At 41.5% G+C, this 27,141-nt stretch overlaps 1 protein-coding gene across 3 annotated transcripts in view; it reads right to left on the reverse strand.

The window, feature by feature from the left end:
• KLHL14 (kelch like family member 14) overlaps nucleotides 1–27,141 on the reverse strand; it is a 65,288-nt gene that overhangs the window by 12,369 nt on the left and 25,778 nt on the right. For all 3 annotated transcript variants that reach the window (XM_080578403.1, XM_080578402.1, XM_080578401.1), the window contains exons 4-5: nucleotides 7,090–7,179; nucleotides 2,546–2,624 (exon numbers count right to left, since the gene is read on the reverse strand). In XM_080578403.1, the coding sequence (XP_080434529.1) occupies nucleotides 2,546–2,624; nucleotides 7,090–7,179 (169 nt within the window). The remainder of the gene's footprint in view (nucleotides 1–2,545; nucleotides 2,625–7,089; nucleotides 7,180–27,141) is intronic.

Here is a 27,141-nt window from a genome sequence, read left to right on the forward strand (position 1 = left end):
TTACTCATCAAATATTTCATACAGATTTTCAACTTGAGGATATACTGCCTGTGAATGAGACCCACATTTACCTGACAGTCATTTCAAAGGAGCTATTATAGTCTATCCAGCCAATTATTCTCAGACTAAAATTCCTAAGTGGGTTTTGACTTGATGGACCATAATGACTCAGAAGAACCCATTAAACAGTCTGTCTTGTCAATGGTGCCTGCATTATACCAGCAGATACAGGGCGTGACCCTGTACTCCTGGGGGGGGGAAGTAGCCTATTGACTTTAATGGAAACTTTGACTAAAGAGCTGGGAAAAGAGACTGCATAAAAGCTCCCTCTTGTTTGTATGATCTTCTTAAAACTGTCTAGGCCAAACCCTACCTCTAAAGGCTGCAACAATGCTAAGGAAGTCATTAGGGATGAGCAAATAAACCTTTAAAAACATTTCAGGATTTTGAAAATCCCTGTTTTCCAACAACAGCCTCTATGCTTAGGAAAAATATTTTATAGAAAAATAATGGGCAAGTCTATGAGCTATGTATCCTGAACAAAAAAAGAGGTGACAACTTATGTTGCCATAGTAGAGCCCCTAGCTGAAGGAACTATGTACGAGTGGACCATTATAATGAAATAAAACTGTAATGTGCCAAGATGTTAATACATTACAGTTTATTGTTGGGCAGCTGCTAAGCAATCATAAAGCTCAGCAGACTTTCTAACTCTCGGCTGAAGGTGGCAGCTTCCACCAGAAACAAGCTGTATTCAGCACCTGGGATTATAAACTGTATTTTCCAGTACAACACAACTGGCCACTGCAGAGGTGAAAAAAATCCTACCGTCTGCTTTCTCCAACCCTCAACCACCTACTTGTGCCTTCTGAGCTTTGTCAGCCAAACAAACCCAACTGTTCATCCAGCCACACGTGCCCCTTGAGAGTTTTGCTTGCAGATAATCATAGAGCCTAATCAAGACACAGATCAAGTTCCAGAAGAGCTTCAGCCTCCATAAAACCACTGGTCAGGTCCCCTGGTTCACTGGTAAAGACCTGCATAGCAATATGCAATCTCACCCGTACCTCCTGCTCTCCCTGTGCCAATGGCTGGGCTGGCAGTGACTCAGTTTGGGGAGCTGAACCAGAGGGGAAGGTCCTCTGTGTTGTAAGGTAAATGGCCTGGCTGTGGGGTCGCCCCATGGTGCTGGCAGTAGGGAGGGATAGGCTGAGGGCTGCCAAAGCACAGCTACCTCAATAGCAAGAGCTTGCTGTTGGCCTAGCCCTGCTATCAACTAAAAAAGTAAGAAGTATTTTAATGCAGAATTTTTAAAGGATGATGCTATTAATAAAAGCAGACTATAATGAACTGTGATTGTCTTTTCTGTCTCTGTTTATATGGCTAATTTTATCAGTTCACTCAGCTCCAACAAGGCACTGACTCATATCTGTCCCACTTGGGCTTCTCCACGCACTGGTACAATGCAGCACTTGGTGACGAGCATTGTGCACGGGTCTGCACATGGACCTAGGTCAATCAAACTGGATCCTGGAAACAGGCCTTTCAAAAACTCTACAGACTGATATTTTACCTCTGAAAATTTGAAAAAACAGTCACATTTCCATGCACCTCCTAACACACATCTCATTCACAGGGTCTCACTGAGTTCAATACATTTATGACTGCCAGACACCCGAATACTGTAGGCAGATGACAAAAAAAAAGGACAATGCTGGCAGAAAAGGGCATCAGGAGAGTGTCTCAGGGAAGCAGTGTCAGATCTCTTGTACGCTGGATCCATGAAAAGATGGATGCTGAACTGAAGGATGGACAGTCGTTTGAGCATTTTTTCATAAAAATAACATGACTTTGTATCTTCTGCCTGTGAGACTCTTCCTATGAATCAGATCATTCAGTTCAGGTCTGGGAGACTTTTTTCCTATCAGGGTAGGACTTGGGATCCTGAGTTAAGTTTATGCCATCTTTACAGGTCATTGCTCAAGTTCACATGCAGCTCTGCTCTTTGATACACAGCAGGATTAAAACGTGTGCTACTCTAATTCGTATTGGCTGACAGCAACTTCATTCAAAGACCACCTAGGATTATGAGTCCTCTGACAAGATAAGTCATGTTGAGGGGAGCTTTTCATGGCTGGTGTGGTGAAACAGGTTGGAGTCAACGCGTGGAGGTTTCAGTTCTCTGTAAGATACCTGACTATAATTACTGCCTGTTTACTGCAAACTCATCATGACGCTTCAGTGTAACATGACAGGATACTATGGAGACTTCAAAAAATCCTTCAAACCGCGCTCAGGCAACCAGTAATTGCACAAAGTCCATAGTTATTTTGCATGAGTTAGCACTGCAGGGTTTGGCATGTGGAGTTTTGAATTTGGAATGCTTAAAAAAATTAGGAGACAAACGGGAAGCAACTCCATGCTGCAGTTTTATCTCAGTATTTGCAATGCTTCTGTAGGCCTTCTTACTCCCAGAACTAAGCCAAACTTCTGTTGTTCCTAGGATGATAAAACATATATTGAAAAACATGTAGTAGGTTTTTACCTCTCTTGCATGGGTGGAAGTTGTATCCAGCTGTTAAACCTGGGATCGTATCGGCTAACAAAGTTTGTACTGTGTTTCCCTGTAAAGATAGATTATTTTGACACTCAGCTGTTTGTTTCATGTATTTAACATCATGATTGTAATATATATTGCATATATTTCACAAGTTGACAGCTTTTATGAAGGGTTCCCCCTTTTACAACAATGTATGTTTACGCTACGTGTACAGTAATAATTCAGCAAATGGGGCACTACAAGGTTTGAATTAGCAATTGTTAGCAGTAAAAACAGATAGAGATTATTCTTGCTCTCTGTAATAAGATCTTGAAAATGTGTATTTAAATTTACTTATAGATGCTGCGGAACTTTCACAGCCACAATAAATCACAGCACTAAACAAAATTACTGCCCCAAACAGGGCATCCCCACAGTATTTTTATGGCTAGAGCATTTTCTGTCACATAAAAAAATCATAGGAGAACATGTGCATTTCTTTCTCTTCACTTCACCTCTAGATGAACACGGTAAAAAACATTGTGCAAATAATCAGAAGCTGCATAAGCCATCAGCATGGGGTATGCAGTGTTTGCACTAGATGGCTTATTCTACCATATACTTTCAGTGCAAGTTAGGAGGAGTTACAGATGTGCATCGAAGGGGGAATACACTCTTAAGAGTCTTATTCCAAGTGTGTTAGCTAAAATACGAAACATGAGCAACATACGCCAGCTAACTAGCTTATCCATGCTGTCAAGCCCAGGAACTGTATTCATGTCTTCACGATATTAAGATTTCATCTTATTTTACATGCAGATTGACATCAAAGCAAGAAAACTGAAGCAAGAGAGTGTACGGCAATTTCCTGTAACACCTGAGACTTCAACAGATGAGGACCTCGGAAAAAGAAACCTTTGTTTATGTAAGTGTGACTAAAAAATTGAATTAGAGGCTTCAAAGGACAGCAGAATAACCCAACTGCATATGTCACAGTTCTACAGATGGTCACTGGGTATTCTACAAGGTGAATATTTTTGCATCGGAAAAGCCTCTGTTGGATTGGCTCGCTTTGCTTGTTTCATTCTACACTTACTTCAGCATGTATAAATAGACCATCAAGACTGGACAGAAGAAAAAAAAGGATACAACTAGAATTTGTATTCATAAAAATTTAAGATCATGCTCTACAAGAAAGCAGAGAAAGAAACTGTTGACCACTCTGTCTGGAAGCAAACTCATTCTCTTGCCATGTATAAGCATGTTCCAAATCCAGTGTGGTGCCTAATGAGGACCAAACTCTCTGCATGATCAGCACTGCTCAAACACATCTCAAGACACAGGGTGAGAGCCCCAAACGCTAAGAGCAACTGGGCATTTTGCACTGGGTTTAGAGAAGCTCGACTTTGCTCTTGGTCCCTGTCTGAATTCCTTTAATCTATAATGGCAATTTAGAAGAACTGGCATTGGTAGGTAGAAATTCAATACATAGTAAAACAGCAGGCAACTGACTGGCTCTGGGTATCACTGTTTAGAACATTTATTAATCTATTTCAGCTGTAAAAATCAGTTTACAAAACAATGTAAGTATTAATCAAAAGTTTGAACTTCTGTGAGATGGTTTTAATGCTGCTATATCTACTGCATCTTCAGAGTTACTCGGGGCTTCAGAGCTCATTGGTTACATGGCAGCTCGTTCATTGGTGTCTCACAAACTTCTAATCTGGGGACCATGGTGACCCAACACAGTATGTGTAATACACATCTTTGCTACAAATATGTATGTAGAAGACCGTACAGCATGGGGTAGAAGGTGAAGATGTTAGTGGGAAGAGAGTGGGAATACAGGATACAGATCTGGTGACTTCACAGGAAGGGAGATGAAATCAAACTAGAACAGGCACAAAGAAGAGCTGCTAGGATGATGGGAAGAACAAAAAGTTTGTCTTATTGCAGGAGACAAAGAACTTGGGTTGTTGCACCCAGCAAAACAAAAGCTGAAAGGGGACAGAAATTGTGCATATAATACATGAAAGGAAGAAATATCCAGGAGGGAAAAAACTATTAAGCTAAAGGCCAGCTTTGGCATGAGAACAAGGTGATTTAGACAGTCAAAGAATACATTTTACTGGAAATTAGAATAAGGCTCCTAGTCACTGGGAGCAATTGGATTCTGTAACAGCTTTCCAACAGGAGTAGAGGGGGCTAAAAATCCAACTGCTTTTCAAATGGAGCTTAGAAAATTTACAAAATGGGACTATATGATGCCTGTGATGGCAGGGAAAGGACCTGATTACCTCCTTAAGCTGCCTGGTATAACTGGTTTTATTCCAATCTCATTTTGGAATTCAGTTTAAAAGACAACTGTATCTATTATTTTGCCTTGCTCATCAGTCAGGAAGGTTGCACATGTTATAAAGCACTTGTCAGAATGTAGGAAATGTGAGAAGCAAACAAAAATCAGGATTAGCAAATCAAGATAATGGGAGAAAAGGAAGCAGATGTTGCTCTGCTCTCTACAAGAAGGTCTCTGCACCCATGCCAAAAAGGTGAAGGGCTCTGAAGGTTATGAAAGTTTGTCCTAAATCCATGCCAGTGTTCTGCGACATGCTCTCATCAATATTTACTCATTCAGAGATCCCTTGTGACTGGAAAGGAAAAGTCATATGAGGATGTTAAAAATGAGAAAAAATGTCTCCCATGCTCTCTAGGTTGTCAGGAAGTCAAAGGAGCAGCACGGAGTGTGCCTGGGCACACCTTGTGGTCGACTCGGCTTCTTGAGAATCAGCACAATCCCTAAAGAAATGCGTAATGCACTTTCCATTGCCCCCACCTCAAAGATAATCCTTTTCACTGAAAAAAAAAAAAAAAAACCAAAACACTTGGCACATTCTCATTCAAGTTGAAATCTTTGAAATGTGTTTGCAAAACAGCTCCAGTTAGGTCCATCTGAAGCCTCTTCTCTACTACAAGGACAGCAGGCAAGGGCCTTTACAGAAATGTAAGTGTGTATGTGTGAGTTGCTTCCATGTAGCTGCAGATTTAGAGCAAATCAGTTTCAAGAAAGAACTATTCCAGCACAGAATGTAGTTTGTGATTTTCAGGTCCACTTTTTATGACAAGTAGGATCCATTTCACCTGGGGTAAATCTCTGAAGTGATCGGTATCAGTAATGCTCCTACCTCTTTCATTCATATCTTCTCTACAGACAAACCCCAGCTCTCTGGTATTCACAGATCAAGGAAGCTGTTGGGTGTCTGGTGCAAACGTCTTCAGCTCAGGAGTTGATCTAGGCAGCCTCAGAATTAAAGCCCAGTCCATCTCACAAACTGTTGTGCTCAAGTCCTGTGTTATTCAGAGAGTATTCACCCCTTACGTCTCTCCGTTAACTTGTGACTCAGTTTCCACATCTCTCAATTGTGGATAATTATATTTCTTTTTTCCTTCATCCTTCATGTGACATGGCTATTTAATTATAAACCGTCTGGAACAAGGTCTGCCTCTTATCTATGCGCCTACCACCAAGCACAACAGGGGCCCTCAGCTGCTGGCTGCGGCTGATACTACTACTGCTAATTGTCATTAATGATACCATGCTACCTCCTGCTTAATATAAAGGAGGTTCAAAAAACAGAACTGAAGGGCTCTTCTCCTAAGACATTTAGTGATATTTTTAACCACACCGGAAATATGCTTATAGGGTGGACTGGATTGTTTGTCTCAGGTTTTAGGAAGTGAACAGATGTAACAATTTTCTATAATTTGGTTTAGTGCAGATGCTGAAATGGGGCATTCACAATAAAATATATGCAGTATATGTAATTTCAGCTGGATCCTCTGGTGTTTTAAAGTAAAAATGTGTACCTGCAAGCTGCTTTATGGTTTCTCAGTCATAATTATCTCTGTTACACAGACTGCTACAACTACAACTCTTTCTTCGTGTGCAAGCTTTTTAACAATGTCTTGACAATTTTGTGAATTTTGCAAGGCATGGTATTCTCCTTTTGCTTTGCTCAGAAGCCTGTTAAATTGTTTAATTTCTCTTTGCGGTAAATTTATGAAGTAATCAAATCAAAGAAGGTAGCAGCAGATAATCTATATGAGAAGCTCTTGCACAAGACTAAAAAAAGGACCAGTTTAAGAATCTCAGTCTAGATAATTAACACATTAACAACTTCAGCTGCGAGTATCTGGTTTGAAAATAGAAAGGAAGCATTCATCTACTGCAATTGCATTATTATATTATGACTGGAAGGAGACTGGAAATGAAGGTTAAAATTTTTAACAGCTGCTGCCTGATGCATGCACTTGAAAGAGTCTGTTCTGCTGCCTGTGGCATTTCTCAAGGGATGTAGGAGCTGATGAATGACGGAGATGTTAATGCCGAAGTACCAGATATTTATTACATCAATATCTAAAAGTAGCCATTGGTAGTTCAACAATTAGGGTACAGGTCCTCAAAATCACTTACTAACGACCACATCAGCTGACCTAACAGACAGACACAGGAAGGAAGATGCTGCCCACGCCTTTAAATATTCTATACATACCATTAGGGTTCCATTGGTCTTCTCCTCCAAGCACAAACAAGAAGTTTTCCACTTCCACAACACAATGATGGGCACTGTTGTATGGCATAACTGCAAGCAAAGCAAGAATTCTTTATCAGCTCAGGGCTCCAATTCCATAAAAAAATTTCAAAGGTACAGAACACAACACTGGCATTAAATCTGTACAAAATAAGGGGGGAATGCATGACCCCACGCACGTATACCCAGTGAATTAACAGCAGAAAAAGCCACTTAACTAGTAATTTCACATTATTTGACCTTGCAGGTAATCGAGGAAAAATCTGGAATTCTGGCAACTGGCATATATGTTGCTCTAAAAAGAACTTGTAAAAATGGGTGAAGTTGTCTCATATTTTCTTGAGAATAAGCAGATGCTAGGGATCCTAGTACGCTAGGAAACATTAAAAAAACCTCAGCCCAGCTTTGTTCTGTTGGTAATGTTTCCACAAGAAGAGTCAGTGTGTTCAGTAGCTTTCTATTACACAGCAATGAACAAGCTGCATTTCCATACAGTTTTAAGTTTTTAAATTAAGGTCCTGCTGATTTAATGCCTTTTCCAAATGTATACGCTTAATTTCCTGTACAATGTCATTAGCAGCACAATCACACATTTTCTATTCATCTAATCAGGAAATCCTTTGTTAACAAAGATCAAAAGTGTGGCATTAGGTTTGCAAAATCCTTTTTTTTTGGGAGGTGTTGGGATTACTATAGACCAACCACAGTTGCAATAATCTATTCTTTTTAATTTACATTTTCCACTGCAAGTATTAAAACACAAAAACAAGGGCTTTTGTATACAGAGTATGCAGTTACTATTGTGCTGTGCCATACAGCACCGTTGTGATGTTATATGGTAAATGTAAACTTACACAGCATTAGTTATCATACCACATACAGTAGTTTTGGCCCAGTGACACCAGTAGGAAAAATGATGTCCTTGTTCAGCTCATCATATGGGCACCTTAAATCTAGGTGAGGACAAATGGGGAGGTGATGTGCATGTACAGGCAGGGAACTTATTGCTTGACACGGATCAACAGAGCACTTAGGAAACCAGTGCAGTGGGAAATCAATATGACTCAGGGCCAGCTCTTACTTTGTGCTCTTTTGCCAATGCCAAAAAAAAAAAAAAAGAAAAAAAAGAAAAAAAAGGCAGCCTATCTCACACTTGGATTATTTTGGGTGATATATCTCTCATTTCATTTGTTTTATTATCTTTTATTTTTCTCAGAATGCAGTTGTGCAGTATAGCATATGCAAATAATAATAAGAAGAAATACGCATAGCTTTGTTATTTAGGACACATTTTCTTAAAGATCAAGTGGGCTCATTTAAGCTTCCTACTGAAGTTTTTGCCAAGGCAATGATGAATAAGTAAGGTTCGCTTTTAGTAAAGGTCGAATATCATTTTCATAGTCTGTGCTCTTACAAGTCACGTAAGTGAAGCAATTCTTAAATTGAGCAGCCAGGTACGGTGGAAGTTCATTAATTACAGTTATTTGTTACTGGTAAACTTTACATAACTGGGAAGTAATCCTATACTAGGCAATGCATAAGAATTTACAATACCTGCAGATTCCTACAATGGGATGAAAGAATGAATAAGATTATTACCTTTCTAGCTCCCACACAGCATTTCTCTCGTTCTTTAATCTCAAACATTTTCCCATCTTGAAATCTCTCTCGAACACTGAATTTGCATTGATTTTGTGGAAGCTTGGACTATAGAATAAATGTGGGTCTTCCACAAGAAATGTGCTGTCGTCCTTTGATGCCTTCTTGGACCCCTCCTCTCAAGAAGAGGTTCCCCGGGATCAGTCTGCAGCATCTTCAGTTCTTACCTAATCCAATGCTGTATTACATTTTCAAATCAGTCCAAGACAGGGGTTGAACCCACAGCCAGGCTCTTCCTTTTAGTCAATTTGAAGAGACAACTTTTATCAAAGACCCTGCACAGACAGCACACATCCATATTTTTCGCATGTTGTGTCTCCATTTTTTGCAGATACTTTTATTTATTTTCCATATTGACACAAACAGGGCCAGCAGAGGAAGAAATTATATTTTAAGCTTTTCTGCTGTTCCCATGCATATAAACTATGCAATAAGACTCTCACACTTATGATGATAATTAAACCTCAAAAACTAAGGGCTTAATCCCGGCTCCTACTTAACTTGATGGCAATGTTCCCACTGATATGGGTTGAGGCCCAAATGACCTGAACCATCCCCTGTACCTCAAAGGGAAGCTAAACGGAAGCTTGCCCAAGGCAGGATGGTAGTATTTAGGCCTGAGATGAAGGGTGACTGTAATAAAATCCTGCAGACCTTTATCATGACCTCTGCTTCTTACAGAGTTTTGGGCAAAACTCTGTTCTCAGTCTCATGAATCTGCCCGCTGCCAACGGGTTGGAGAAAGCTGGGCAAAGCAGAGAGGACGGAGCAATGCTGTGAGCACCTAGCAGGGAGTTTCTGCTTTGAAATGGTGAAATCATCGTCACAGCCTTTCCCCTTGATCATTTTCAGGGTCCCTCACAATCATGAATTACACACAGCAATCAAAACTATGGGAGTGAACAAGACTGCTATAAAATGAAAGTGCCTGAAAACTTCTGTTGTAAGTCATAATTCCCTATTAACACACATCTGTACAGGACCCACCTTTTCATAGCTACAGTCAAAATTACATGGCAATGAGCATGCTAAATTCAGCTTCTCCTAGTGACAATCTTCACAAACTCCCTGGGCTTGCCAGGGTGTAACGGGCAGAATTTGGCCCATCACGCACGCTGGCCAGATTGCTTCTTCCATTAATTTTATATGAGCCTTTGTCTGCTGTTTTGCTTTAATCATGTGAAAATCACATCCTCTCATTTTTCGATTCCCAGCCAGTGGAACACCTGTCTGCCCCGCAAAAAGGGTATTTGAAGAGAAGTTTGTACGCCACGCTCAGACACAGCCCAGTGTGAGTTTTTAGCGTGTCAGTCAGTGAGTTAGAGGGAAAGGGTAAGGAGAAGCTAATCAGGATGAAATGAGATTAAAGGCTGTCTAATTTTACAGCAACTGTGATCCATCAGCCACTGTGAAAGTGACAGTGGAAATGAATGATGGAGACAGACAGGTGGGGCTGTACATTTCACTGATTTATCCTCAAATGCACTGGGCCTTATTTTATTGAGTGAACATGACCGCATTTATCATGACTGTCATCTAAACCCACTTCCCTCCATTTAAAAAGGTCACTTTACTAGGAGGGAGTAGGATAGAGGCACTTTCAAAACAGATTTAAAATTTAATAACACATGTTTATAAAACCCTGTGCAAGAATTCTCAACTTTATTAAAGACCGATTTAAAAGGAAGAAGAGAAGACTACTAAACAGGGGAAAAGATGAAAAAGAGACATGGTCATCTGAGAAACATGCTTAGCCACCAAGGTGATAGACGCCAGAGAACTCCTTGAGACAGACAGACATACACGGATTAGCAGGACCAGGCAGAAACCACCTCTCCTAAGCCCCTGCCCCTCACACACCTTCCCAAGCTGGACGCCTGCAGTTGGCAAACTTGTGCTTTCCTGGACCAGGAGTAGAAATAAGTCCAAGCAGTCCCAGAAAAGACACCATCCCCACCAGCCCCCTTCTCACAGCAGCACTCTGCACAGAAGGATGGCCTTCCCAGGCAAAAACTGCTTGCATATGCCAAACCTTAGTTAGTAAAAGGCACCAGATAATGTCCTGGGACCTACTTTCAAAAACAGAGTCTACAGCTTATAGCCCAACGCTCATGAAAGAAAACCCTCTCAGCCATAACAGCTGTGGGGTCAGCCAGATGCAATGATGCTCCAAAGGCACCTCCAGCTTCTGAGTGGCGAGGACAGTGACATACCTCACTTAGCTAACAAACAATAACGTGCACTGTTTGCCTTATCCATTTTTATTTAGTTTCTGCCAACAATTGCACGTTTAGGAAATGGCACCTGTTTGTTCTCCATACATTACCCAAGGGGTCACTGATTGCCTCGTCTCCCTACAATTCACCTTCTCCCGTCTATCCTCACTGTAACACTAACTAGCAGGGAAGAAGAGAGTACAGCATTTCTTGAGACAGAAAGAAGGATTAGCTCTGGTCCCAGGAGATCTGAAAGTTGTGATACGGTCCGCAGCCATTCCCCTGCTCTGCTAAAAACTCCTTTCAGAAACTGTATTTGATTCTGCTGTTCAAAGTTTAAAAAAAAAATAAATGCATAGATTTTTCCCTGCCCTCAAATGTTCAGCTGCTTGGGATACAGGGGGTACTGTGATGAAAGCCAGGAAATCTCTTTCTAAACTACTGCAAAGCTGAGTATAGCTCCTTCAAGACTCAGCACACACCAAGAAGTCACGCTTACCATCTCTAATGACCTGTGCAGATGACACAAGAGAAGTGTGTTTCCAGGACCAGGATGTCATTACCAGAAGATATAAGGAAACAATAATGACCTTCCACAATATTAGCTGCCTAACTTGTTGGCAACATAATATTCAACTACTACTGCTTAAAAACTGGGTATTTCACAGCTCTCCAGCGGGCAGGGTAACATGAGAAGATGTTTCATTCCGTACAGAAGGCACCTACAAACCCGCTTTGGGAGACTGATTTCCTCAGGGCAGAGACATTTCATTTCCAACTGTCTCCCCAAAATGTTAGCCAGAGTACAGTTTGTCCAATTAATAGCTGTAAGCAGAGTATCAGATATTGTTTGCCTTGTCTTTGGTTCATAAATCATTTGCACAAAGACTATACATTTACTACTGCATGTTACTTGTTATTACTCACCAAGGAGGTTATATAAATAAATGCTAGAATTCCTCTGAGAATTGCTCACTTCAATTGTTAGTTATTTAATAACTGTGGGGAAAGACTGACCACAGTAAGTATGAAATTCTAGCCTCAGTGAACTGCTTTTAAAGGTATCAGGTTTTCACCCACTGGTATTTTCTGCTCAACATATAATGAAAAAAATATTAAAAGAGGAGAATAATCAAGAGTAAATGGCAAATACCTCTGTTAATGTACCTGTGGTCAAATTGCAGTCTGCCATCTTGAATTCAAGCAAATAGTTGTAAGTATTTCTTCCAGTAACACACCAGTGCCAACACTGATTCTGAGCTTAACTCAGTGGAGGAAGCCTGGGACAATCCAACAGCTGCCACCAAAAGCAGAAATCCTAAGATCATCAGGATCAGGAAGCACTGTGCCTCAAAGTCACTTTCTAGGGAAACTAACATGAATAGCTATAGTCCGGCCATACCACAGAGAGCTCCATCAGTTCAGCTAGACACTTCACAACCTCTGCATACCCATGCCAGTTCTGCACCAACTGCATTCAAACCATCATAGGTAAGATGGGCAGAGACCAGTTCATCTAGGATACAACCCCTACTTCAACTGAGGCAGCAAGTAAGCACAGGTAAAATGCCACCCAAACCTACCTTCACTTCAAGATAACCTAAGCATGAAGAAAAAGTTATCTGAGTAGGTGGGAGTCCTTGGAACCATTCTCAACATAGCGAATGATATTTCATATTAACAAAGATATTTCATATTATAAAGTTATTCCACATTAATGAAAGCAATTTTCACTCAAATTTCAGGTTGTTATTTTGACACTTTCTTTGGAATAACACTAGCCAGGCTTCTTCAGTGGGGTTCTCAGTTCAATGGTTTTAACAGAGTAAATTTTTCTTAAGTGAGCATCTAAAATAAGACACTTAAATTCATGCTGAAGCACCAGATCAAGCAAACATAGCATCAGGAATAGCTGGCATGCACAGCTCCCAACAAAACAGATTGTTTCCAAGTTACCTGGATGCAAGTTCTGGGCTTCCTACTTCTACTGGGAAGTAGACAGAACTGTCTACTTCCATTGGGTGAAATTCACCCTACAGCAAAAAGGTTTACTGGGTTTTCAAAAGCACATATATTTGATTGTTTGGAAGATCAAGTTTTATCCATATATTTTGAAAGCTATTTGTATTTCATTTGAATAATAAAGCTGCCTACTCGGATCAACACTGTCTGGAGAAAGTAGGAAAATACTGCACTTCCACCTTAGTAACTGTTCCTGTACCAAAGTCCTGACCCAATCCTCGCTCTGCAGCGTTTCCCAAACGCCTGCAGAGGCAGTGCCCCTCTGCTCCCTCTGGAATGAAGTACCTCCCTGCAGCTGAACTGCCGATGCAGCATCCGAGAAGCATACGTAAACCAATACACCACACTTCTTGTCATGAAGTGGAGCGGTGGGATATAACGTACAGTCCTGCGGGACCGTTAAAAATGACAGTTTTAGGAACCATGAGCGGTTCCTCTTGCTTTGTTATCCCCTATTTACGCGCCGACCTGCTGAAGGCTGTCTGTGGCCACCCAGGTCCCCTCACTGACTCAGGCAGCCTGGCGGCAGGCTGTTTATCACGCGACACTTTTTGTCCACCACGATGAGTTATGCAATGTTACCTCAGTGACGGTTGTTCCCCAATAGAATATGCTGTATACTTACTCAGGCCTGGATTTATGGTCTCTGAAGTAGAGCCCAACATATATTACCGGGGAATGACATCTCGTCACATCGTAATAGTCTCATGATGAAACATTCATGTGTGACATTTCACACAACAAAATCTCCTCATGGAGGAAATGATGAATAGTCCCTGATGGGATAAAACCACAGCAGAATTGCCAGAAAGCTCCAGAAAGAAATACTGTTTTGTCCCACTGGAAGCTTTCAGATCCTCCACGATAGCTGCTCAAGGACATGCACTCACTTTTCTAGCAGTGCCTCAGGAAGAAAGATCTTGACCAGGAGTGGTAGCTTAATGCCCAACTGCTTGTGTCCACTTGCACCTGTTCATGACTCAATTTCTATCTGACCTTGAGATACGTACAGTATTTCCGATCCCATTCTTCACTTACTTTCTATCAACACTTTTTCTAAAAGAACTTACATGTTCTTTCTGCTAGATCTTGAAGTTATTCTAAGAGAAGAGGACATGGGAGAGGGGCATGCTGCTCTTTTATCATATTAGCACTGCGTTTTCCATACACTTTATTTCACTCATCATAGTTAAAACCGAAATCTTCAGAACAGCACTGCTAAGAATTTCGGGAAGTCAGATACCTACAGTTATCCGAAGCAAAGTCTGAAATTCTCAATGCCCAAGCACTGTATGTAGAAGCGGAACCATCTACATAGCTTCGTTTATGTATCTAGGCTGCCTAAAAACAGTTCAGGAATCCCTGCCAGCAGCCCACAGGAATGCTTTGAGTTCATCTTTAATGGGCAGGCCACTCGGACAACATACTGTCAGGGAGCTGAGGGCATCAATTGGACTTACTGACCCTAAACAGCCTGGGGTCTCCACCAGTATGGCTGCCCACGGGTGGAGGTGCCCCGTTTCAACTCAGGTCTGGGCACCCAGATCTGACCTGAGCCTCGCAGTCACTGTGCTTGCTTCCAGTCTCCTAGATGGACCTCAGACCTATGCTGTAGGTAGCCCGTGTCCTGGATGGAGCCTGTGTAGGTACGTGGTAGCCTGTTTCCAGTCCCATGCGTAGCCTTGTCTCCTGGGTGGACTTTGGGCTCATGTTATGTCCTGTCCTCGTGAAGCCGCCAGCCCTCGCTGCACCCCGGCACATACTCCCTAAGCAGAAGTCTTTCAGTCTGAGCAAGGACTGCAGCACAGACCTTCTCCTGATTCTGCACATCCCTACTCACACCATTAGAAAAAAAGGCCCGGAAGAACATAACGTTCTCATCACTATCAAAATCAGGTTCAAACACCAGGAAATGAGGGTCTTACTTTTGACACTTTTTCATGTCACACAGAAATAAATATAATTTTTAATATTCTTCTTGCTCAGGATGGATAAAGAGCTCACTCTAAATTGTACTAAATACACAATAACATACAGGAATTGAACCACATTTGGGGAACAGGAAAAAACTTTTATCCAACAGAAAAAAGAAAATGTTGCTCTCCTAGACCTCTCCCCCCAGATGGGGTCCAAAGGATGGCAAAATGGCAGACCCATGGACAATTCAGAGAAAGAAATTTGATGTGGGTAGCAAACACAGATAAAATTGGCTGAGTCCACTTATTTTGTAAAATAGAAGAAGAAATGAGAATGTATATCTGAAAAAATCCATGAACAGATTTGGACTAAATTTATATTAACCTTATTTTGCTTTCTATAATAACAGCACTGTTTAACATTTTCAGAAAAACTGCTATAAAAATGTGTTGTGATGCCTAATCATGAAAATTAGAAAATTCATTGCATATAAGCATTCATTCCAGAAATTGTGCTCTGTCACCTCAAAGACTCTGTATGGATTTAGAAAGCTTCCAGTCAGGAAACAAGCAAAACAAGGTTTCTTAAAATTAAATACCAAGGCTGAATATCACAGCACAAGTAGCTGCTATTTAAATCAAGTGGTGTCAAAATTCATGGACTGAACCATGTTCACATAGAATCACCAATAATTCACAAATCACACACTAGTGCGTGGTCACGGACTGTTGACAAATAGGATAAAAGGTTAGGTTAATTTAAATCACTGACCATGCTGGGACTGCAGGATTGGACACACACGGTATAGTAAATTAAAGTCATTTGCTGTGATTAATCACAAATACTTGAAAAATACACAGCTAAGGATCCTCATGTGGCTTACATGCCTTGTTGAAGAAGCTCATTTTGCAAACTTGTTCATAAAACTATGATTTTAGTCAGTCTGGCGAAGGGAAGCAAGGACTGAGACACAGAGACTACAGGAATGAAACCAGGACTCACTTGATGGTAACCATAGCTTGGACTAGGTGCTGGCAGAGACTGAGACGAAACTCAAGAAATGAATGAAATTGAAAAGAACAGAAAGGGAAGGGAGAAGTCAAGTTGGAGGGGATGTGGCAAAAGGGACCAAGAACAAAAGAAGAGATGGCATATCTGCAAACACAGCTGCACGTACTGATGCAGAGTCCCCGATCCTGGACTCCTGACCCTCCTCTGCTGTCAGCAACTCTTGGTGAAAACTTGTGTTGTTTGCACTCTCTGGTTCCCAGGGCATATAGCACCCACTGTCATTGGTAACAGCCTCAAAACAGAAATCAGAGATGTGTACAGCAAATCTACAAAACCAGTCTATAGGATGCACCTGTTTCTTAGCATACCTTGAAAAGGCAATTTCACCTTCAGGTCTATATGAATGATGAGATGTGAGACAGTCAAGTTACAGACTACCACTATAAGAGGCTGCAGTGCACATTTCCTCCAGTACCTATTTATTTATGCTGATACAGTCCTTTTACAGCTAACTGTGATACTTCTCAATTGCCCATCTTGCCGAAGGTTCAGTCCACAAACACCAGAGACCTGCAGAAGCTGCCACCACAAGAAACATTCCAGTCCTCTCTTGTCCCCAGGCCCCACGTACTGCACCACTCCTCAGGATGGTTAATGCGTGTATGCAGCTAAGCAGTAAACAAGAAGGCAACCACATCGTTTTATTAGGGTGCATTGAGTTTAACCCAGATCTGTTTGCCAATAAGCTTCCCTGCCTGGACTGACGAACTGGACAAGGGGGCGACGGAGCAGGAGTGAGGCCATGAGAAGAAGGGAAGGACAGAAGCATGTGAAACTACAGCCTCAGCACACAATACCAAACCTTTCAAATGGACCTCATCCAGCGTTGTTGTGGTCCTGCCCCTCTCACAGCCCAGTCAATCTAAGGCTTTCTTCATGCCAGCACAGTTTCTCCTCGGCGCCCCTCAGTGAGCCCTTTCAAAGCAATAATCTGGTAGAAAAATATCCCAGAAAACAAGAGAGTATATTTTCATTTTGCTTTACTGCCCTAAGCAGGCTCACCCAGGAGTCGAACAAGTTCCAGCACTGACATGGAGGAGACAGGATCATGGGATGGGGTTTGAGTGCAAAGAAACTTGAAACAGCAACAGCTTTATCTATCATATAACCACAGCCCCCATGCAAGGGATGGGGCTGCCCTATGAATGAACCAGGTAATGCTGAAAAAGACTTCTGACTAAAAGATGGTGCTTCACTTCTGAAGGGATGGGACCCTGTCCCTGCCTTTGCCACACATTCTTACTGAGGTGGTAGACAAGTCCCTTAAGTGGACTTTTCCCACAGCAACCTGCTTCCCCTTTTCTGAAAACACACACTATGTGAGTCTGATCCTTGTGTCTGACATGCTGGGGCAGTCTGTGAAGTAGGTGGGAGAAGCAACTGGGAAAGCAAGGTCTGAGGAGGTCTTGAAATGGGCCCCCAAACTAGTGGATACCTTTGAATTGGACGTCAGCGCACCTCTGCTCCTTATCTGCAAAATGGGAACAGCGACAGACTATACAAAGAGGATGATGCCAAAATAGAGTAATGAGTGCCAGTGAAGCAGTCAAACCCTGTTGTTGTGAACACTGGGAAGGAAACCTTGGGAAAAAATCTGTCTTCAGAAGAAGGTTTTAGTTGCATGTGATAGACTGGATCTACTTGCTGGACAACAGAGAAGAAACACTGTGAGCAGAAACTCAGCACGGTCCCTTCTGTGCACTGACACATGACCAAAAATACTGTGTGTTATCAGCAGAGATTGTATCTTAATGCTTATGCAAACAGAGGCTGAATTCAGGTTGCAGAAGCTGCTTAATTCTCACATTTCCTAACTCCAGAGGGCTTGATGTCACCAGCTTTCTAATGTTCTTTTCAAGCGACCTGTGCTCAGCGCAAGTCATTTGTGTGTGATACACCCTTGGTTTGACAGACAGCTGACTCCTTCTGTATCCTGCAGCTGCTCCAGCTTTTCTGGGTATCCACCTAAGCACCTACCTAGTTCATGGCAAGAGTTGCTGGAGCCCTCCTCCTCCTATCACGTTTCTTTCTTGCCTCCCTTCAGGCCGGTAGTTGTATGCTAAGCCACTAGATGGTGTGCACTGTTCTCGCCTTCCCCCTCCCCCTGGGAAAGCATTTCCATCATATTTTGGCTTTAGGTTTTATAGCCAACCAAAAACAAAGAGGTGAAACACAGCACAAAAAAAGACATAGCCAGCTTCCTCCCAAGCAGTTAACTTCTGTTTGTTCCTCGTGTTCATTGTGAAAGGGAAGAAATCAAATGGAGTACAGACAAAAAAGCAAATGCTTTACGCATCGATCCTGATAGATGCTGAGCCCCTCTGCTGCCACTGGCTGCAATGGGCACTGGGAGTGCTCAGCAGCACTCAGGCTTTGGCACAGTTATCAGTCATACCTGCTTTGCCTCATCTTGTCTCAGCTCCCCGAACCCAGACTGCATGAGAATCAGTCAGCGATTTCTCTGGCAGTCCACACACATCTGCTTTTCTACTCCACACACCAGTCCCAGTGAAATATAGCAGGCACAGTTCCCTTCCCTGCCAATACACCGCCAAATATCTCTCCCTCTCTCTCTCTCTTTTAATAATGATCTGGAAGCCGGGTAAAACAACATGCTTGCTTTTGACAAAGAGAGTGCTTCCTCATTATAAGAGTAAGGAAGGGGAAAGAGGCTGTAAAGGAGACTGTGAGACAAAAAATTAACCTGCTGAATTGCTGGGGAAAAAAAAAAACACAAAACCCAACCCTCCCAGATAGTCACTCCTTTCCAATGAAACATGGACCTGTCCTCCAGGTTAATCCGAAACTGGATTGCATAAAGGTAGCCATATTACACCTCTCTTCTCACCTCCCTTAAGAACATTTTTGCTAAGGCACTCAAAAGCTGAAGTGTGCCCATTCCATAAGGAATGTAGAAAAGGAACGGTATTTTCTTGTGCACGCACTGAAAATGCAGGTATCCTGGATCCCACATCCAGCACCATGTCCCGTACCAGCCCTGCAAGCTCCTGCAGATTCCTCTCCTACATGGTCAAGAGAAGAGGAACAAAAAGCCACAATCATTTTGAAGTCAGCCTTTTCTTTTTCTTCCTCTTCCCACTCAGCAGAGGAAGGCTACATGTACCAGAGGGTGGGTACTGGGGATCCCTACCACAGTGCTGCAATAGGGACAGGGGTAAGCACACCCTCAGTTCTTCTCTTTACCCCTGTGATAAGATAACTTGCATTTTGCAGCCTGGCACAGCTGGCCCTGTGCTGGCCCAGATCCATGCTAGTGTCTCAAAAGCAATCTTGAAAGAGCCACACATAGGTGTACACCCACGTGGCAACACAGCACTTTAAGGGCAGGATTGCACCTTAGCTGTGTACTGGGATACGCGCATGAGCAGATTTGTGCTGTCCAACAGCATGTCCTCTTCCACATGCCCTGCAGGTGAAAACTCAACTCAAGCTTCATCCCTGATGAATTTGGATTTTCACAAAGCGAAACAGATGAAAAATGGGGCAGAAGAAGAAACACAAAGGAAATACAATAAAAAAGTGCGCTTGAGTTCTCTTATTTTAATTCATTGCAAAAACACTGACAAAATGCACATGCATCATTATCAGATATTAAAGCAGACTGACCCTGAGAAGTCTGCAGTTCTCCCATTAATTACTAAAAACAGAATATAATCCCAAATACTGTGCATATGTTCACATGGACATTGGTCCATATCTGGCTAAAATAAATATTTTTTACAAAAAATATGTTACAACTGACACAAATGGTTTTGATTCATCTTACAGAGTATAAAGAGATGATCAGTGCAACTGCTTTGGTTTAGCATAATGCTTGTGAAAGTCAGCACTTATCAGCTGAACTGCAGTAATTGCTTCTAGACTCTAACAATTAGAAAAAGACACTAGCTTAAACTACCTTAAAGCTCTGATTAGATTGTTTAAAAGAGCACATTTTACCTTACATTTGTAACCACCTAGGAGCATGACCACTAACAGGTATTGTGGCTCAACTAGTGGCTGCTACCTTGAAGAAAAACAGGTGAGCAGGATCTCCTGCAATCCTTTGACCATAAAAAAATTACAAAGGATTTAGACTTAGAAAAAATCCACAGATAACAAACAAGCAGTAATAGCAAATACTTTGAAAACAAGCTAGTGAAATCAGCCTATTCCTCATGCTAGTGTACATCATTTGTACAATGCAAAACCACTGGAATTTTACACTAACTACCCATATCTCAAGAAACAATTACAAAAAATGTGAGCAATTACAAAAGCCCGTTTGGGACACTTGCTGAGATCAATGTCACTGGAGGTTCAAAAATACATTTATTCCTATTGCACTACCTAGGGTGTATATAGGTTTGATAAAGATGATTAATACTCATTTTTGCAAAAATTTTGTCTTCAAATCACATTTCAAATCTTGTGGGCTTAATTATTTGCTCTTTACTCTATGGTACAAGTGCTGATAACTCAGAACATTTTCAAAAATTACAATCCAGACCACTAAATGCAGGACACTACAGATGCTTGATACCTCTTCAATTTACTTTCAATTTACTTTTAATTTTCAACCATAAGATCAAAACCTCTCATTTCAAAAACAATCAGTTGAATTGCAAAGCTTCTTCTTAATACACTAAATGTGCAAGATCAGAGATAAAATTGTTGGCAGTGCTGCTAATTTAACTCAGCTGCAACTTCCTTTAAATAATCAGAATTAGGTTCTCAGGTTTTATTTAGACTCATGACAAAGGGCAGTATTATTGTTGCTCTGTGAGGGTATGCTCCCAGGGTAGAACTGTGAGTACCAAAATTGTAATGGTATAGCTTATCTGAAGAAATTCTGTGGCACTGACTTAGCTCTAACTAGTGTACTCTCAGGTGGTTCTTTGTTTTAAGGTCCCAGTCAGTCCAGGTCCTGAGTTTAATTAATACATACTGTAACCATAGGTGGCAAAAAACAACACACTACAAAGGCATATAGAAACAATCAACAGATGGGCAAATTAAGTATTTCTTTCTAGATTTTTAGTATATGTCTGTGGGTTGTTCCAGAGGATGATCGCAAATCAAGTATGTTTCATCCACAGATTTCACTCAGCAGTATGAATTTGGTGCATACAGTTTACTTTTCTTACTTTTAGAAGCTCAGGCTCTCCCGTGCTTGTGCTTTTTTTCACTTGCATGTTATTTTTGCAGCAGACTCTACTACCTACCCTGAGCAATTCCAGCTGGGGACTCAGAAGGTGCTCTGGGATCTGCCCTCCTTGGGGCAGCATGAAACCAGCCAAGGACTAGTACATCATACCTCCACATTTGATGGAGGTTCCTTGCACACAGAAACATTGTGTGCTCATCAGTCTTCCAGTACTTTGGTGCTATCTTTACAGCCTTCTTTCTTCAAAGAGGAAGAGACTTTCTGCACCTGTGCCGGTGATGGGGTCCCAGCCCAGCAGCAGGCATGGGAGCACCCATGGGCAGCCCCAGGACCCTGCTCCTTCCTCGCTGCTGGCATACCCCACAGAGCATCGTCTTCCACCCGAGCCTTCTCGTGAGTGCCAAGGAGGAATTCAGAGCTCTGGGGAGTGCATTTTGTGTACTGCAAAAAGGTAATTAGTGACTTCAGAAGCAGAAGCAAATAACTGTGGTGCTATGTGGTTAAATGGCCAGTCCTGAAGGATTTTTTTGTGTGTGTGAAAATCAATAGAAGCTGATAGATCAATAGAAGTTTTCTGTATAAAAATGTTTTCTCATGAAACAGCAAGTTTAGCATTATTCAAACAAATTATTCTGTTATTTAAAGATGTATCTTCATTTCTGTCGAACACTGCTGTTTTGTGCCTGTGTAAAACTAGAGTACTTTTCTCTAAGGAACCAGTTATTTTCTCTGAGCATAATGAATTGTTTTCTAATATTAAAAATTTCAAATGAAAGCCCTCAGGTGGCCGCAGTTGTTTCAGGAAGGCACTAGTGGTGTTTTACCCAGGGGGGAAACCCTTTCCATGGCAGCCCTTCCTCTGTGAGAAGAGGCCAGGCTGTTAAAATGAAGCAGTTGGGGTGAAGCTGAATCTTTCCTCCAGGAAAAGGGCTTTATTGCTGTTGTAAATCTTTGCAGTTAAGAAAAATCAAACTTCTCAGTGCTTTAAATGATTATTTCCCTGTGTGTGTGCTGGAGACTGCCCATGAGCTGGTAGGAGAACAGTGGCTCCAAATTTTCTGTGTGAAACTGGTCCTGGTGCAGAAAGCCCCTGAAACAAGACCTAAGCTGGAGGCTTGAGCACTATATAAACCTTTATATGGGACACCTCTGCCCTGGACATGTCTTCCTTTCTTGGAGATGAAGTTACTGGGAGCCAGTAAATGCACAGCCGATCCCAGCAGCTGTGATTCTGCTGAATAAAACAGAGTTTAAATGAGCTTGTGCAGACATCAGTGGTCCTTCAGCTGAGAGATGAGGGCTGTACGGGGACTGGCCAGAAGGCTGGGCTGTGGACACAGCTCCGTACTCCTGTCTGCCACAGCTCTTAAAACAATATTAGTCTTCTGGAGATAGTAGATAGATAATCTCTGTCCTATGATAATGCGCAGTCGTATAGAGATGTTTACAGTCGGTACTTAGTAAAGTACTTAAGCATGTATTTAAACACACTGCTGAACATCAGTGTGATTAATACTTTGCTGAATTAGAGATATGACACGAATACATTTTTCTGCTGTTGTAATTTTTCATTATATACGCTTATAAGCTGGTCATAAGGATTTTCTTTCAGTTTTGCATCCAGCAAATGAGTTAATTTGGGAGTCAAATTGTGCCTTAGTTATGCCTGCACAATGCCCTTCACATGCATGAGGGCAGAAAACCGCTCCATGACCTTTAATTGGACTTTTCTGTTACTCTTTAACGATTCATCTACAAAAAAAAAAAATCTGGTTCTTTCTCATCTGGCAACTGTTCGGTATTCCTTTAATATTACTACAATCAGAAAAGTATATTTTTACATATGGTGTATGTTCTTGTTAAGGCTGTGCACATACAGCAGCTATAATTCCTGACCAGTGAGCAAGCAGCTGCTGGTGAGTAAAGATTAGACCCATACGCTCTGGTTTTATGTGTGTAAGACTGGGGGGAGAAATGTGGCTAGTACATCACTTATCATGGTAATTCAATTAAAATCTATTTTAATGATTTCTATTAACATCACTTGCCGAGCCTCCCCACCTGAAAGTGAAGAGATGAAGTGCAGCTCTTTTTCACTTCATCCTTTCCTGCTTAACCCAAGGAAGAGTATTTACCATCTCCTAGTTTCAACTTTTGGAGTCAAACCTTCTGTGTTTTTTGTTTTAAGTTGAAACTGAAAGCACTGGCCTACCAATTTACATTAACATGCTGGTTATTGTCATCACTGCAAAACAGTTGCTTCGCTCACGTTTATGTAGCTTTTAAACACAGGAAACCAAGCTTGATTTATTTAATCGTGTTGGCTCCTGCCACATGCCATGCTACGGACAAGGCCACCCCATGTCAGGCTCTTTCCACTCGCCTCCCTAAGTAGGCCGCGCACCCACAAACACTCTCGTTACACGACGTACTGCATTCAACACCCTGCCTTGGCGCCCTATAAATACAGACTTCTCAGGGAGACTGTGACAGCAGCCTCCCACCCTGTCACACACAGACTTAAGATGTCTCCTGAAAGCAGTGAAATGTCCTAGGGCAGCCCTAGAGGAGACCCAGGAGGGTAGGTATGAGCACCCCCCAACAGCAGAGCCCAAGGTCCTAAGCCGAGGCCCCTGAGAAGTCAACCCAGCGATTCTCCAGGGCAGCTCTTGAGGGAACTGAAGCCACAACAAACTTTTTTTTTTTTATTTTTTTACCCCTGGGGGTGATCTATTCACTAGCAGATGAGGCACAGCTATGGGGCAATGCAGGGTAGCTCATACTACACCTGCCCTTGTTGCTCCTGCGCAGCGCATACTGGAGGGCATCACTTGTCTAGGTAGTCAGAAAGGTGTAGTTTAAAAACATTAATTCATTTTCCCCAAAAGGTTGAGGCCAGGCCAGGATTTGCACCTTTCCCAGTGCTCAGTCTGGTTTTAAGCAATGGGATTTCCACCATTTCCCGTGGGGGATTATTCCACAACCTAATAGATCTCAATGTCAGGAAGTTTTTTCCTGATACTCAGCCATAATTCATATCCATGAATTATGAGCTACTGTCGACATCACACCCATTGAGGCATTCCTAGAGCCTGCTTCATTTAAAATTATATGCTCTAGTTATGCAGGGTTTCTGTGTACTAGGGCAAAATGCTTTTTCTGCAGGTTAATTCATTACTATTCAATTTGTTAACACTTTTTTTGCTCAGTGTGAACAGTCATTTTGCAGCTGCGTACCCTATAGTAGCACAATCTCCATTTGGAATAGAATCACAATATATAAATATGACAAAACAACATACCAAAAACCATCTCTGTAAAGACATATTAGTCTGTTCCTGCAGATACTTACTCCAGCATTCAGTTAAATGAAAGCAGTAGCTCATACAACACCTGGTACGAGACAGAAAGCTTAGAAAAAAACCCTCACAAGTCCATAATAAATTTTATTTCTGTCCTTAACAGAGGGAAGGTACAGGGGTGGGGAAGGGAGGAGGGAAGGGAGGAGGGATGAGGAAGGGAAGGAAGAAAGGAACTTAATCCAGCTGTGAAAAAAATAGAGGAAAATTGAAAAGAGAATGACTTCCTACAAACAGTAAGCCACCACAATGCAACTGGAACATACAACAGTGAAAACAATAACATTGAGGATGCAAAATGTGCACCTCTTCCCATTAATACCAGTTATGAAACTGAGAAAGCTAAGGCAGGTTTCTGAAATCTGTATTGCAAAAAAATGTGTACAAAACTTCTTGGAAGGACTCTGCCGTTTCTTTTAGGAACATTTGAAAGGAGAAAATTTGTATAGCATGTATCTATTTCTCAGAAAGTCAGAGGATTTCTATGTGAATTGTTTATGATTATATTTTGCCCAGCAAGTGGTGCTTTTGCCATCCTGTTTGCAACCCATTTGTACATAAATAAAATGTCACATTAGATACCAGAAAAGGGATTGCTTTCTAAAGTAAGCAAATAGGAACATACCAGAGTTCATTTTCATCTCCATACATGCCTAGCTCCCATTAATGCTACATAAATCCCAGTGCAACTAGATGAGAATAAACTCATAAATTTTACCTGAAATCATCTAAGAAACAGAAAGCCATGTTTGCAGTGAGCTCTAAATTCACACAATGCCACACAATTTTGCATGGTAGCTGTTCCAGATATCTCATTTTTTAGAGACAGTGGCCTAATAGCTTTAAGGGACATACATAGTGCTTGTGAGAACATTTCTGGTGATAGTTCCTCACAGTACAAATTATGTGACCTTACTGAAATCTTTATCTAGCCAAATGGGGCACTCTCTTTGGACAGAGGACAGGACTGCATAGCTTCCAGTCTCTACTCTACCTGGACCACGGCATGTGCATCTACAGCAGACACAAAATGCCCACAGCCTAAGATAACTTGAAATGCTGCAGATCCTTAGGACTGCATTAAGCCCAGGTAACCATGCTGTGCTGCCCACCTGGGTTTACTGGTAAAGGCATGGTAACTTGTTATTTGTATCTGTGTTTCTGGTCTCCAGCTAGCTTTGCACAAACTGTGGTCAAAGCTCTCTCTGGTGGGGCTGTGAAATACCCATTGGGACATATTTGAGGGACTGAAGTTAAAAAAATTGTGCTGTCTTGGGCAAAGTAGGAACTTGAACCTCAGTTGGCTGCCTCTACCCTGCCCCACAAGAAGTGTTGATGTGAGACAGGACATTCTGATACAATTCTGGTTTTGCAAATAAATAAATAAAGGAAGGAATTTGTTCTCATTTTACTTTGGAGCTCATCGTAGAAGTTGCTGCAAAATGGAACTGTCATCCTCAAGCCATCTGTAAAGATGAGTAACTCAAGTTGAAAGATGAGGTAGAAAAAGCTAAGTTCTGTGATCCAGGAGAAAGGTTTTGAGTCAAAGGTTTTGATTTACTTGCAAGGATAAAGTAGGGAGCAGCATCTCCAGGTATCAGCAGCTTTCTTTGTAAGACATCCCCACAGAAGCTTGACATCAGCATCTACTGTGGAAATGGCACAGATCATTTGATAATTCATGTTGTCTTACACCTGCCACCTTCTAACTTCGAGACACACACCTCATCTCTGCACTGTCTCAGTCCCCTGCCTAAGGATGTTTTGGAACAGGGTTGTGTCCTGTTCTTCTGTCCCAGTCAGGTTTTCAACCACAAATGGTCCTGCCTGAGCACAAGCAGCGAACAGGACATTCAGGTCACACTTCTGGACCCTGCCTGAAAGTAATTGCTGGTGGAGTTTCTGAGGATGAAGATGAGTAGATTCGGGCATGCTTGTGTATACAAAAGAAAATAAACATCTTGGAAGGCATCTTTGTATATGCAAAAGAAAATGAAGTATTTCATATATCCATGTTTCCAGAAAGGTAGGTGTTTAGAAATCTGTAATAGAGTGCAGAAAGCAGCCAACAGAAGCTGAAAGACTGTTGAGAGCTTTAGCACAGACTTAATCTGGTCTAAATAAGACTTGATAATCTTAATAAGACTAGCTGTTTCAAAGATATTTTGTAGAAAAATATATAGTGTCTAGGAATATAGGAAGAGAAAGATATCCACTGCCTATGATATACCAGATACACCACGCCTATAAATAAGGGGGATATGCAGAAAAATCTGCTTTATGAATAAGCAGAAAGACATACTTTAAATTTTACAAAAAAAAAAAAAAAAAGTGAATAATTTATATTAGCCCTTCATTCCCTGAGGGTTTCAGCTAAAAGAAGGCAAAATGAAGTTAACAGATTGCTTGGTCAAGCCAAGCACAGAAAACGGAAGTTATCACAAGATACACAGTCAAAAAAACACCTGTGTAAAAAGCAGAAGCTAACAACATTGTAATAAAAAAGAAAAATACACAGAAAAAGGGTTAACATTTCTTGAAAGTTATGTCAAATGGTACTGCACAAGAAAATAATATTTAACAAATGCAGCATTCATTGTGA

This window comes from Anser brachyrhynchus (assembly GCF_964034855.1).
Source record: "Anser brachyrhynchus genome assembly, chromosome: 2".
Taxonomy (NCBI): Eukaryota; Metazoa; Chordata; class Aves; order Anseriformes; family Anatidae; genus Anser; species Anser brachyrhynchus.